This window comes from Leopardus geoffroyi, chromosome C2 (genome assembly GCF_018350155.1).
Source record: "Leopardus geoffroyi isolate Oge1 chromosome C2, O.geoffroyi_Oge1_pat1.0, whole genome shotgun sequence".
Taxonomy (NCBI): Eukaryota; Metazoa; Chordata; class Mammalia; order Carnivora; family Felidae; genus Leopardus; species Leopardus geoffroyi.
This window is the reverse complement of record NC_059333.1, coordinates 32306836-32322076: the sequence shown is the minus strand read 5'-3', so window position 1 is coordinate 32322076 and position 15241 is coordinate 32306836. Positions and strand designations below refer to the sequence as shown.

General features: G+C 35.5%; 1 protein-coding gene across 10 annotated transcripts in view; it reads left to right on the top strand.

Annotated features, from left to right (window-relative positions):
* Positions 1-15241, top strand: part of ROBO1 (roundabout guidance receptor 1) — a 1138975-nt gene that overhangs the window by 803536 nt on the left and 320198 nt on the right. For all 10 annotated transcript variants that reach the window (XM_045501664.1, XM_045501662.1, XM_045501663.1 and 7 more), the window contains one exon: positions 2539-2865. In XM_045501664.1, coding sequence (XP_045357620.1) covers positions 2539-2865 — 327 coding nt within the window. The remainder of the gene's footprint in view (positions 1-2538; positions 2866-15241) is intronic.

Below are 15241 nucleotides of genomic sequence, written 5' to 3'. Positions count from 1 at the left end.
AATATATATTACCCCAGTAGTTGATTCTCATTTGCATCCACCCTTCATAATTACAGTCAAAGTCAAGGCTGGTAATATAATGTTTTATTTTCTAAAATTTTCTAGCATTTGCAATTGAGTAATCTAAAATCTAACTTAAATTTCATTTGACTTCAGTATAGCCTTTGTGAGAGGATATGAGTTGCCAAGTTATTTTTTCCCCATGTTGCTGGTTTATTTTTTCCTCCTTTAGAACCCGGTTTCATTTAAAGAATTGATGGTATGTCGTATACCATGCACTGAACTAAAGCTGTTTCTCAATATTTCAGATTGTAAAACTATTACTCAGTATTTCAGATGATACTTTTTTGTTATTTCAGGATTGATATAAGCAAATGCTCTTTTAATTTCATCATTCATTTGGTCATTTCATTGAGAAAATAATGTTAATTGTAGTAATTACAAATTAGAGATGTACATCAGCCCATGCAGAGTCTACGAAAGGTTGAATAGTATGGATATGGTTACAATTTAAAAAATAAAATCTTTAATGTCTCTTCACAGAATACATGATTATTAAGCCTCAGATCATTCCATTCAAATAGGTCTTCTCCATCAGCCCTTCATTCATTTTTTTTTCATTTATTCAACACATATTTATTGAGTACCTACGGTGTGCTCAGCACTCTGCCAGGTGTAAGGGAAGCAACCATGAGCAAAATCAGACCCATAGATCTTACAGACTAATGGGAAAGATGGTATTCAAAGCATCAAACAAAAAAAATTCAAATTGTAATTCTGATCATTCTTACCAACCTTAACTATATAGTGGTGTTTAGGTTTATAAAAGGGTCATTTAATTTTTGTGGTAAGATCAGGGAGGACAGAGATTTGAAAGGAAAGTGGATATTAACTAGGGTAAGATCACTTCCAACACAGACCCTGTGGCAGGTGTAGGCCTGTGGCAGAAGAAATCACAATGTGTTTGTAAAGTAACACAAGGTGGAGAAAAGCAGAGAAAGAAGTGGAACAGGAAGAGTCTGGAGAGCCAGATAGGGGAATGAGCACACTCTTGTAGATCTTGTTAAAGACTTTATCTTAAGAGCGGTGAGTTTATTTTAAGAGCCCCTGAAGTAGGGGAGAACCCAGATTGTATTTGCATTTCAAAGCCTTCATCTGGCTACACTGAAGTGAAGCTATTTAAGAGCTTTCCTAAATCCTGGTGGGAATTGATAGTAGTTTGATCTGGGTTGGTAGCTGGCTGTGGAGACGGAGAGGAATAGATTGATTTAAGAAATAGGGGAAAGAAAAGGAGGTGTCAAGGAAGCCTGGTTTCTACTTTGCATTATTCATTGAGATAGGATGACTAGATAAGATCAAGGTTTGGGGCTCAATTAAATTAAGCCTTGGACTGTTGCATTTGAGAAATCTTTAAGAAATTTACATATTAAATCTTTCCGTGGCAGCAATATGGCAGGAATATTAAAAAATATGAATCTTTATCCCTGTTTCAAAAGTTATAATCTCACTGGGAAAAAATAAAGTACAGACACAGGAAATATTTAAATGATATGTACACTCAGGACTTCACTTATTAAGTAATCCATAAGGTACAGAATGTAGGCCCTCACCCAGGGTCCTTTTTCATTTTATGTTAAATTTAATTATTTAAACTCAGTTATATAACATTTCATCTTTGAAGTATATTAAATATTAACATATAATTATTGGTACCTAATGAAATTCATTCAAATTCTGGGAAAGTGTACATTCAAATTCCGGGAAAGTACACACATGCGTACTTTTATTATTTAGGAAGATATAAAAATCTATATAGAGAGCAGTTTCATCATGTATTTGAATATGAATTTCACTAGTGTACTGAATAGTTTTTTAAAGTGTTGATTGATGTTAGTTACAAAGGAGATTCTCAGAATCCATACAATTATTTGTAATGCTCTACAATTCTCTCACACATTCCTCTGCAGAAAACAGGCACAGAATGTGGTCTGTACAGACAGGATGATGGGTTCTGAAAGCATTTGTGGTCAAGGGATTTGAAGAGCAGACAGAATTTGTCCAGGCAAAATTTAAGCAAGAGCACTTTCTAAGTGGAGGGCCAACAGGATTCAAGAATTGGAAGATGTGCTTAAGGTGGACAACAGAAGGATTAATTAGTAAATAGGGATGGCAGGGTAGTCAGTATCATCCCCTGTTTACATAGTAGTGCTTAAGCCTAGGCTTTTATTTTTTTATTTTTTTTATAATTTTTTTTTTAATGTTTATTCATTTTTTGAGAGACAGAGAGAGACAGAACATGAGCGGGGAAGGGGCAGAGAGACAGGGAGACGCAGAATCCGAAGCAGGCTCCAGGCTCTGAGCTGTCAGCTCAGAGCCCGACGCGGGCACGAACTCACGAACTGTGAGATCATGACCTGAGCCGAAGTCGGGCACTCAACCGACTGAGCCACCCAGGCGCCCCAAGCCTAGGCTTTTGAACTAAGTTCCGTAACTGTTTCCAAGTGGTAATATGAAGGTATTTCATCAATTCTTCTGCAGGCTCCCGTCTTCGTCAGGAAGATTTTCCACCTCGCATTGTTGAACACCCTTCGGACCTAATTGTGTCAAAAGGAGAACCTGCAACTTTGAACTGTAAAGCTGAAGGCCGCCCCACACCCACTATCGAATGGTACAAAGGGGGGGAGAGAGTGGAGACGGACAAAGATGACCCTCGATCACACCGAATGTTGCTGCCAAGTGGATCTTTATTTTTCTTACGTATAGTACATGGACGAAAAAGCAGGCCTGATGAAGGGGTCTACGTCTGTGTAGCAAGGAATTACCTCGGAGAGGCCGTGAGCCATAATGCATCGCTGGAGGTGGCTAGTAAGTAAAACGGGCTTTTACAGCAGGAATGGTACATTGGGATCATTTGCCTGGAGAATGGTAATAAAAAGTCAAATCTGTATCCCAGGCTTTACCTGAGGAAAATTTCTAGCTTTCTATTTGAATACGATCCTCTACCTATTTATTTTTTTCATAGTTTTCATTGTAACTGGTTATTCAAGCTAAATTGGGATTTGCCCATAGTTGTTGAACCATTTTATTTTTAATTTGGAGCTGCTTTCTGTTGAACATTTTCATTGAAATCAATTTAGTTCTTCTCCTTTGTTGCTTTTAAATATATTGAATATCCGTATGTTTCTCTAAAAAGAATAGCATGGGGTATTTTTCACTTGTCTTCATTTGGAGAAATACTTTCAACTGGTGGTATAGATAAGGTTTTAAACTGTTTCTAATTCTTAGAAATATATTATATTTCTGGTAAACTATAGCTAGAGAAATGTATGTATGTGCCTCATTCTTTATTATCTTGGCTGTTGTAGTGCACTGTGGGAGGAAAACCCGTGTATGTCATCCTTAGGTAGTTAATGGTTTAGTTTATATGCATAAATACCAAATGTAGCTCATTTGCAATGACCTCAAAAAGGATCTGTTGACTAATGATTAAGTTGTTATATATCTAGAGTCTAAGTGTGTAATATATTTGAATACAAATTGGGCTTCTCTTATTTTCAATAAACATTTAAGAGGTAGGCAGAGGGTTTCACTTCCTTGAAAGAATCATTCTGTGTATGCGTGTGTGTATATATATATACATATATATATATACGTGTATATACACGCACATATATAAATATATATACACATATATATGCATATATATATATATATATATATATGAATTACATAGGGATTGGCTGGAAAGACAGATGAAATTTAGATCTCTAATTCACTTTAACTACATAAAATTACAGGTGAACCTGAATACATAACTATATGTAAATTTATATATAATATTTTTCAAGATGATTGATGTTTTGATATAATTTATGTTCAGAATTTTAATTATATAATCAGTTTCATAATCTCTGACATTATCTCCATTATTCAACTAGAACTTGAATATATAGATCCGCAGATAATTACACAGTTATACAAAGAATTTTGAAACAGATTTTACAACTTAATCAGATTATTAATGTGGAATCAGCTCCCAAGAATTTAGATGAGTTGATCACACTCAGAACTATGTACTGACAATGTACTGACAACTCAGTACTTACAATGAGACAATGCCAAAGATGTCTAATATGAGCATAAAATTTAATTAGCTAAAAATGCAAATAACCATTGAAGACTATGTCAGCACTAGCCATTCACATTTTTAAAACATTTACTTGAAACTCAAGTTTATATTTCTCTGTTCACATTTACTTCATCATAAACTTATGTATGTTCTCTTATTGCCTTGATTCCCAGTGAAAATCTTAGAACTACATCAATGAGATGTATAAAAGTTGTAATCATAGTAGCAGGCTATTTTTTTTCTTTTTTTTTCTTTTTCTCTTTTTCTTTATCCCAACTTTAAATGTAGCACAGGCAAAAGAAGTTTAAATGTTTTTATAAAAGGATGTATATATTTTGATAAAGTCATCTTTGAGGTTATGATATTAATACCTTTTCTAGCTTTTGACATGTTTATATTTAGAATGCTTATTCCCCAGGGAGATAAAATTAAGTTAACATTTGAAAACAAATTTAGAGAATCCCGAAAAATGATGTAGATGACTTAGGCCAACTCTTATTCTTGGTAGTTAAGAAACTGAAGACTGGAGGGAAAAACAGAGTCATTGTTTATTCCCTGAAATTATAATTCCTTATAAATGAAGTGTATACCAATAGACATATAAAAGATCATCTTGTGTTTCTGTGTTATTTCTTACTCTACTTAAATTCTGATTATTGCCAGAATTTTTAGAAAAGGTTACACTTAAATAGAATGTCTAAATGCTTACCTTCTAGATCTTGTCTTTCTTTCTTTTTTTTTAAATTATTGTTTTTAATGTTTATTTATTTTTGAGAGAGAGAGAGAAAGTCAACAGGTAGGGGCAGAGAGAGGGAGACACAGAATCTGAAACAGGATCCAGGGTCTGAGCTGTCAGCACAGAGCACAATTCAGGGCTCGAACTCATGAACCGTGAGATCATGACCTGAGCTGAATTCCAACACTTAACCAACTGAGTCACCCAGCCGCCCTTAGATCTTTTTTTTTTTTTTCAAAACTCCTTTAGTTTTACTTCAGATGATCAAGATACCCTTAAAGCACTGGAGTTTAGAGAGCTGTGTTTTTCTAATCTGGCTTTTGTGTAGCTATTTTAAAAGACATTATTAGTTTCCAGTTAAATTCTTTTTTTCTAAGCAAGACGTTCCATTTATTTGTGAGTCCATTTTGGGAAATACTCTTCCAGTCTTAGTCAACAAATACACCGTCATGGAAGTGAAACCATATATAAGATCATTATATAACTTTTACCCGTAAAATATTCAAATACATAGTCCCTGAATGCGTAAGTCACAAATTTTAGTGTGATATACCAAAATGTTTCAAGTTCCAGAGAAAAAAGAATATTATAATTTACTGAGTAAAATTTAAAGTACTTTAAACAATGCTTTAAGATCATACTCAGTAACAATTCATGTATGTATAAAGCCAGAATGTATAGATAGTGTATATTTAGCAAATATATTTGGATATTAATAAAGACGGTTTGATAGCAAAGATTTTTATTAGTGATAATAATTATTCTAAACCCTGAAAAAAGTTTGAGTAGTGTTTGCTATCAACAGTTTTTATACTTGTTTAATTGCATTAATTAAAAGCATGTTTTTATTTGGATAAATTGTATTATTTGGTTACATAAGTTACATGGGGAAAAATTAAGTGCTCTGAGTTAAAATAGATTTTGTGTATTTAAAAAATTTGGAAACTTATTTTGTAAACTCAGGCTTTAGTGCACTACAAATAGATATGTAGTAACTTAGTTCACATATATTTCAGTTATTTATTTTAGGCAATGGTTACTGCTAATTCACCATTCTAAAATATGTTTGTGTCCTAAAATGGAAGGTAGGCTTTTGTATGTTACATAAACCAGGTCGTGTAGGGGTAGGGGGCTGGTTGGAGGAGGGGAGGTCTGGGGAACCATAGGTCATATTGCTTGTAGGTTAAATCTGTAAGGTACAGTTTTACTTTGGTTTTATATTTTCTTGGAGAATATTACTACTTTTTTTTTTATTTTCCTAGTTTTGGTACCAGAAGTTCAATAACTATTCTTATTGTTCCAAAAGACAAAGACACAGGAAGGCAAAGATTGCATCTAATTTCTTAGTGATCCTGTAGCCCAAAGTAATAGCATTAACAAAAGTGTCTGTGGGCAACACAGGTTTCACAGCACAGTTGTTGGTAATGCTTTTAAAAACATTTATTTTTTGTGTTTCATTTGCCTTTAAACCAAGTTTTACAGCTGTAACAACAACTGGATTTCTTGGTTCCTAACAATTGTCAATCTCTCAAACTTTGAAAAAAAAAAGATATTGAATGCCATTTAAAATCTTCATTTCTATAAAGAAAAGATAACAATTGTGTCTTTTGTGTTTTTAATATTTATTGACATTTACGTAATGCCCCAAAAGGATTGCATTTATTATTTAATAGGATCGTTTATTTTTATTTTCTTAATTTACAAGCCAATTATAATCTGGTTAGACCCAGTGAAAAGCATTGGCCAGACTTTTGGTGCCTATCCTTGCCATGTAGCAAAAGCTGTATTCCTTCCTTGTCCTTGAAAAATCACTTTCAATGCAATTAAAAAGTCACCTCACACAATTAATATTCTAAAAATTCGAATGGTAAGAAATGTATGATGGTCCTTACACCTAAAGTTTCCTGAAACTTTTGGAAGTTTATCTCTGTACAGGAAAAGAATTTTTTATTCACAGTTGTATTTTTTTTAATTTAGTTTTTAATTCTTACATTTCTTTGCAAACCAAGAATGATATATCATGATGGAGACATTACATTGGAAAATTAAGGAGATATTGATGCTTGCTGTTTGTAAGATTTCTGAAAACTTTATCAAATTCAGTTTCAAACGAGGCTTTCTAAAAGGGGCTTGCAAGCAGTATTTTCTTGCTTGCCTTGTATTAGCTCTATTCAAGAGTCTACTAACTGTTTAGGAAAATATTTTATGGGCCCACTCTTCAATACCCACCATTATCACTCACTAAATTTAGAACTCCATTCTATGCCTGGCACAAATTGATAGCCCAATTCTTAGACACAACTTATATTTCATAAGTAATTTGATCTTGGGTAATTGCATTGAATTTTAAGGAAAATTAATTTGAACCTTGACCCTCATGCTTTCCATCGTAGAACGTGGCCCTCTACGTCATCTGCCAAGCAGTGCACGGCCAGCATATGGCTATTTGTTTCCTATTTAAGCTGTTTTCTCTTGAGGAAAAGAAATTCCCTTCAGACCAGGCAGACATCTGCTCGCTGTCTTAGCAGCAAAACCAGGGAACTATCTTTCCTGAAAAAAAAAATCATTTTGTCCAATTAATCAAAGATTAAGTCTTCCCAGATTTTATTAACTGGGGTACATTTTAATAGTAATTAATTTGAGGTGAATGTTTATATCTTGAGGTAATATTTTCCTATGACTTTCAATATATCATCTTTTGTTTTTATTATTATTAAATGGTACTGCTTAAAATGATTTAGATTTTGACTTCTCCAATTTTCCTCCTTTGGGTAAAATGACAGCTGAATTGACCATGCATGCTAAGTAGTCATGTGTTTACCTAGGTACAATAGAATGTATTCCCAAACTCTGGACCTTGGAAGATGGAAGGATTACTCCTAGAGGTGAAATGGTTCAGATGAGCAGGTAGAAGTAGATATGCCATTATATTTTAAAATATTGATTGATTGAATGTGTGTGTGCACACACACACAATATGACCTCTGTTATGGTCAAACACTAGAATTATTTATACAATTTATATATGCGCGCGCGCACACACACACACACACACACACACACACACACACACACACACATTGTTCCCTGATAGACTTTTATCTTTGAAGCTGAATTGGCTGTATATTGCATCTTTAATTGGGGCGCCTGGGTGGCTCAGTCAGTTAACCGTCCGACTCTTGATTTCGTCTCAGGTCATGATCTCGGTTTCATGGGTTTGAGCCCCACATTGGGCTCCATGCTGACAGGGTGGGGCCTACTTAGGAGTCTCTCCCCCTCTCACTTCTCCTCCCCGTGCACTCTCTCTTTCAAAATCAATAAATAAAAACATAAAAAAAAAATCTTTGTTTCCTCTACTTAATTTGTTTTATTTTTTTAACTTGCCATTTTCAGGTGTTTCACCACATTCTAAAACCTTTTTTATATCTTATTTTTGTTTTCATTATTCAAAGAAAGAATGTTAAAGAGTCATTTAGTTTCATGAGTTTGTAATCTTTTACTTTCTGGTCCACTTATATTCTGAAATGAACTGATTCTTTGTTCCAGAATTGATTCATGATTAAATGAAATTATGCATATAAAGTATAGCACAGGGACTGTCACATAATTAGAAACCATAAATTATCAATTGTAAATGTAATTGTTGGTGCTATTATTTTCATTACCTTTTTTCTCTTTACCTCATTATTGTCAGTTACCTAGATTCTTTTTATATAAAGGGGATCTGGATGCTTCTGAAAAATGGACTCATTTCATTTTAAATTTAATGACATATGTGTTGGGGCACCTTGGTGGCTCAGTTGGTTGAGTGCCTGACTCTCTGTTTTGGCTCAGGTCTTGATACCAGGGTCATGGGATTGAGCCTCGCATCAGGCTCTGTGCTTAGAATGGAGCCTGCTTAGAATTCTCTCTCTCTCTCGCTCTCGCTCTCTCACTTCCTCTCCCCTTCTTCCTTGCTTATACACTCTCTCTCAAATAAAATAAAATAAAATAAAATAAAATAAAATAAAATAAAATAAAAATGTGTGTTAACATACTAAAATGTAAGTACAATGCTTCAGGAATTAAATTGTCTTAAATTAATTTCTGGTTGAGTATGAAATGTGTTGAATATATTAAATTCCACCTTGAGTTGAAATCCATGGTATGAGAAATTGACCCTTACCTTTGAATCCTCAGTGCTAATGCAGGACATGCAATAGTGTTGACTAAAATCATTTTTGTTGCAGCGACAAGTGAAAAAATTCACTTTTATAACTTTTACAGTTGGGATAACATTCATGTATTTCCTAATGTATATATTTATTCACTTAAATAAAGAGGCAGTGTTGCTAAATTCTGTGGCATTTTTATGTTTACTTAAAGACTTGAGTGTTTACTATCAATCAGAATATATTCTTTTGTTGTTGCCTGTCTAAGCTTGTGCTGCTATAACAAGAACGCCACGTACTGAGTGGCTTGTGCAACACACATTTGTTTCTCACAGTTCTGGAGGCTGGGAGGTGGAGATCCGGTGCCAGCATGGTCATGTTCTGGTGAGAGTTCTTTTCTCAGTTTCTCACGTGGTAGAGAGAAAGCTCTGGTCTCTTCACTCTGTGCAAGGACACCAGTCCCATGCTGAGGTCTCCACCTCCATGAATCATCAAATGCAAATTACCGTCAGAAGTAATAAGCTTACAGAGATCATTTTTACAAAACTTTGGAAACTTGTGTTTCATTTTTTATTACAGAACACTTTAAAAAATACATACATGTTCTTGTAATATCATTACTGACAGTTAACTACTGGTGAACGTTGGGGGGGGTATCCTTTTAGATATCCTAAGGTCCCTATATATTCTCTGGGGAAAACTATTCCCTATTTACTGATATTCGGTCTTAGGTAGCCAAAAAAGGCATTGGATATGTTGGAACGCATATCTGTGTAGTAAAGACTAATTGGAAAAGTTAGCTCTCTAGGTTGGATCTGACCAGAGAGCTTTCTTCTGCTGAATATTACTAGATACACCATTCTGGACAAGATTCAATCCAGTAATCATGGGGTTAGGGGTTACATATACCGTTACCAGTCTCATGAGCCACTTAATTTTCTCAAAAACTTGATTGCGTTCATACGTGCTGAAAAGTACTAAGATGATTTTTTCAACACCAGTTGATACTTAGATATAAAAGCCCCTTGAGGCTCCCAGAAAATCAATTCAGTATTTAGTTATTTATGAGAAATTCTTGGCAGTGTCTCCTCCTATCAAGAGTTCTGTCTGTAGAAAATATTAAAAGAACAAGCTAGATCTGGTTACCTCTTCAATGTTATCATATCATTCCTCCTTTTATTTATTTATTTATTTTTTTTATTTATTTTTTTTTTTTTAACGTTTATTTATCTCTGGGACAGAGAGAGACAGAGCATGAACGGGGGAGGGGCAGAGAGAGGGAGACACAGAATCGGAAACAGGCTCCAGGCTCTGAGCCATCAGCCCAGAGCCCGACGCGGGGCTCGAACTCACGGACCGCGAGATCGTGACCTGGCTGAAGTCGGACGCTTAACCGACTGCGCCACCCAGGCGCCCCTCATTCCTCCTTTTAATCATCCTAATTTACTTAAGACTTAAATGCTAGAAGTCTTTCCCACATATACAGACCAACTTGAGAATCATTTGTATGTATTTTAAAACTAGTGACAAATTTAACAAAACATATCTAAACCTTTTTATTTTTTTTAATTTTATTTTATTTATTTATTTATTTTTTTTAAATTTTTTTTTCAACGTTTTATTTATTTTTGGGACAGAGAGAGACAGAGCATGAACGGGGGAGGGGCAGAGAGAGAGAGGGAGACACAGAATCGGAAACAGGCTCCAGGCTCTGAGCCATCAGCTCAGACGCGGGGCTCGAACTCACGGACCGCGAGATTGTGACCTGGCTGAAGTCGGACGCTTAACCGACTGCGCCACCCAGGCACCCCTTAGTATGCTTAATTTTAATTAATACAATATAAGTTATCTTAAACTGTCATTAATTATCAATTAAAATTTTTTTTGTGTCCGGCTAGAATAAATTATTATTGCATGTTTCGGGGGGGCATAAAAGTTCTCTGTTTCTTTGTTACCCAAAGTGGGCATTAAAAATGTTTTTAAACAGAAATTAAATAAATATGTGAAGAATACCAAAATATAGTTTATCCAAAAAATGGTGTTTTTTCTTTAAGTTTATTTATTCATTTTGAGAGAGTGTGCCCTGTGTAAGTGCATGTGGGAGTGGGGGAGGGGCAGAGAGAGAGAGAGAGAGAGAGAGGGAGAATCCAAAACAGGCACAACACTGTCAGCATGGGGCCCGATATAGGGCTCAAATGCACAAACCATGAGATCATGACCTCAGTGGAAATTGAGAACAGGACGCTTAACCCACTGAGCCAGCCAGGTACCCCCAAAAATGTGTTTTTTCTTTTTTTCCAAAATAAGTCTGTCTTGGCTTTCTACTTAGTTATAATTATTCAGTGATGAACAAAAAGGAAATGGTTTCTACCTTTATGGAAATTACAGTATAATGAGGAGAGGGGAGGAGGACAGTAAATAATCAACTAGCATACAAATAATTTCACTGTTAAAATTGTGACAGATGCCAAGAAGAATTGGGGTCAAGCTGAGAAATGAAATACAAGTAGATGTTACCAAGACACAGAGCAAAAGAAAAATCATTTCGGATAGAAAGAACAGTACATCCAAAAAGCCATGAGAAATGATAGACTTGGGCATAGTTGAGAAAATGAAAGATGGGTAGTATGGCATATGAGTAAGGGAGACAGCTAGGAGCGAGGTGGGATCTAGATCATACAGGGTCCTGTAACCAGGTTAATAATGTTGTATTATATGTTCAGTGCAATGAGAGCCACATTAGGTTTTTGGACAATGGTGGAGGTGACATGATCTAATTTACGCTTAAAAAATGTCTCTCATGTGATACTTGAGTGCTATATGCATAGAGAATGAGTTGCACAATGATGGGGGAAGACCAATTAGGAAGCTCCTGCAATATTCCAAGCAGAAGATGATGTCAGTGAAGGATCTGGTAGTCATGGAGATGCAGAGAAAAGCAAGGATTAGATTTGAAGATTGAAGTCTTGGCTTAATTCCGAAGGGTGAGCTCAGAGAAGCTGGAATTTTGCATGAGATACAATTATTGGAGATGGCAAAGTCAAGGTCAAGTCTATGACCATGCAGATGGGATTGAGAGTTTGGATTATGTTGTTATCCTAATACTAATTCGGTATGCTGCAGCCCATCACAATCCCCCAAATTGTATTTTCTCAGCCTGAAATAGGTTTACCTTCCTGTTTCACTGGTCACTATCTTACAGTCATGTCAAGCATCACTTCCTTTGGAGGTGGGTGCCCAAGTGCCTAGCACCATTCTTGGCACATTGCAAGTGAAGTTACCTAACGTGTAATTCAGCAACATTTTATTACATGCGTGATGAACATGATAAAGTGTCATAATGCCGCTTTAAGGAACAGTCTAATCTATGCTTTTCACTTATTCTCTGCACAATTTCTTTGTGAACTCAAGCAGTCCACATGATCTCCAATTCTCCTGTGAAAGCGCAGTACCTAGAATGCAGTCATCAGGTACTATTTCCCTGGGAGTTTTTCTTTCTTTCAAGGTTCTGGGATATTTAAGGAGCTCTTCTGGGGATAGCATTGCTCAGGAAATTTAGCTCAGGAAATTCAGGAAACCAGAAGGGTTTTTCTGAAGTTACCGTGAGAAATTCTACAATTGCAAAATAAGACCTAACTATCTTTACTTTCTCTGTTTCTTTCTGGATAGGGAGAAAAACACACAAAATTAAGTATTCTGTAAAAGAGAATTATTTGTATTCTTGTACTTTGCCAGTAGTCTATATACTATATGTAAAGCTGTAATCATAGTCCAGTAGATTTATTTATATTTAATGAAGCAGATTTGATGAGAAGTCAAAGGGATGTTATAGCATAGCAATGTTTTGAATTTCTTATTACAGTCTCAGGCTTTAGTCTGTGTTTAATGAAATATTTTTTTTTTTTAAAAAGCTTAGTTAAAATTAACATGTAAAAACCAAGTGGAAATCTGGACACTACCGTTAAGTAGGCAAGAGAATAAACCTGGGGCGCCTGGGTGACTCAGTCAATTAAGGGTCTGACTCTTGATTTTGGCTCAGGTTATGATCTCACTGCTTCATGAGTTTGAACCCCGCTTTGGGCTCTGCACACTGACCCGTGCTAAACCTGCTTAGGGTTCTCTCTTCCTCTCTCTCTGCCCCTGCCTTGCTCTCATGCTGTCTCTCTCAAAATAAATAAATAAACTCGAAAGAAAGAGAAAGAAAGAAAGAAGGAAAGAAAGAAAGAAAGAAAGCAAGGAAAGAAGGAAGGAAGGAAAGAAAGGGAAAAAACCCATATAGATGGTAATGTTGTGTCTAGCTATGTGGGAGAAGCAAACTCAGGTATGGAAGGATTGGGTCTGCTCCAGGCAGCAACTAGAGGCTTCTAGTCATAATGTGGTTAGGAACCAGCGGCATTGGCATTACCTGGAAGCAAGTTAGAGGTGATGAATGATGGGCCCCATTGCATACCAACTGAATCAGACCCTGTATTTTAACAGTATTACAATGTGGCTTTTGCAAATTGAAATTTGAGAAGCACTCTTCTACATTGCGCTAAACTAGAGTTCATAGACCCCTGTTCATCCCCTAGAACCAAAACAACAACAACAACAACAAAACCTTTTGGAATGTAAATCCAGTGTTTTTTTTTTTTTTTTTTTTTTTTTTTTTTTTTTTAAGAGAAGCAGGTAGAACATGATTTTTGGTGAATTACACTGAATTTCTGAACCAGGAGAGAGGGCAGGGGAGAGTGGAAAAGGATGTATAGGAGACTAGCAAGTCAGGGGCAGAATTAGAGAGAAGGAAACACACAGAAAGAAAAGCACAGGAGGTACACTGAGGGAAACACATCCAGAATAACAGGAGGAGAGACTCCAGGAGACAGAGCAGGGGAGAAGGAAGAGGGGAGAGTAAGTAGGAGGATAAGGAGTAAGACAGACAAGGGGAAAGAGAGAGAGGTAAGCAGAAGAAAGGTAGAGAGAGAGTATGTGCTGGGGGCTGGGGTGGGGGTGTGGTTATGGTAAGGATTAAACTTGGAACAGTAGAAAAATACATTTGCTTGGGTGCAGAAGGAAAAGAACATTGTTGGCTATGTACGAATAATTACAGACAGTGGGATATTAAGCAGAGAATAGGACACTCAAAGCTTTATCTGTATCCATAACATTGTTTACCAAGAAAAGTAATGCATGAACTTGTATCTTAGGTGTTTTGAAGCAAGTTCAAAGGAAGGTCATATTTACTTAATCCAAAAGTGAAATGCCATGTGTGTATATAATTTTTTACTTCACATTTTCTAGAATTAAAACTATGGAAAAACTGGAATTTATTAATAAGAATAGAATGATGCTGGAATGGTCATTTGGAAGTCATTTAATCTGTTCCTCTGACTTTTAAATTGTCTAAAGATCATTTGTTGTATTAAAAGAGGTTCAGAGCTAAAGATTATCTACCCTCCATCATCAGTACCCCTTACATGCATCAGCATATGTTAACACAAAGTTATTACTTTAATTTACTTAAATCCTATTCTGTAGAAATCTCTTTCATTTTACATGTTAACTGATAACAGAAAAGCCATTTTTTTTTTTAATGTAGCGGCTCATATGTTTGAAGATAGTCATTAAGTGGGGCCTAATTTTTGATAAATTATATCTGTTGTTTAATTTAGGTTTCTAAGTATAATAAAACTGTTTTAATCTCAGTCTCTTAGTATTTCCAGAGTGGAAATTGTAGCTTTAGTAACATTTTAAGTCATATTTAACCTAAGGTCTAAATTGAAGTTTTAATAGTGCCTGTGACATTTTACACTTGTCAAGAGGAATAAAAGTTTATGACCAAGTTATTTAGTATGCTTGAATGGGGACATTTTTAATCTTATCCAGTAAATAATGGAGTAAAACTTAGAAGAAAAGCCAGATACTTAAAACAAAATGGGAAAGGACATCCCTTCCCCCTAAGGATTTATACTCTTTCTCAATCTCTATCACCCTATATCTCTTTACCACAGGATACTGTACTTTATCTAGATTGAGTCACATTAAGTTACCATTTTATCAGATTCTTATCTCTGTCAGACACCAGAAAATGGATTAGGAGTCTGTGTTTGATGGAGAAGGACACCGAGAGCATTTTGATCACATAACTCGGCACTTGTCATAGCTTACTCAGGTGACTTCCCTTAGTTCTAAAATGAAAGTGTATGACAGGTCGTAACCTTGTTGAATCTTGCTTAAGGGAATTCT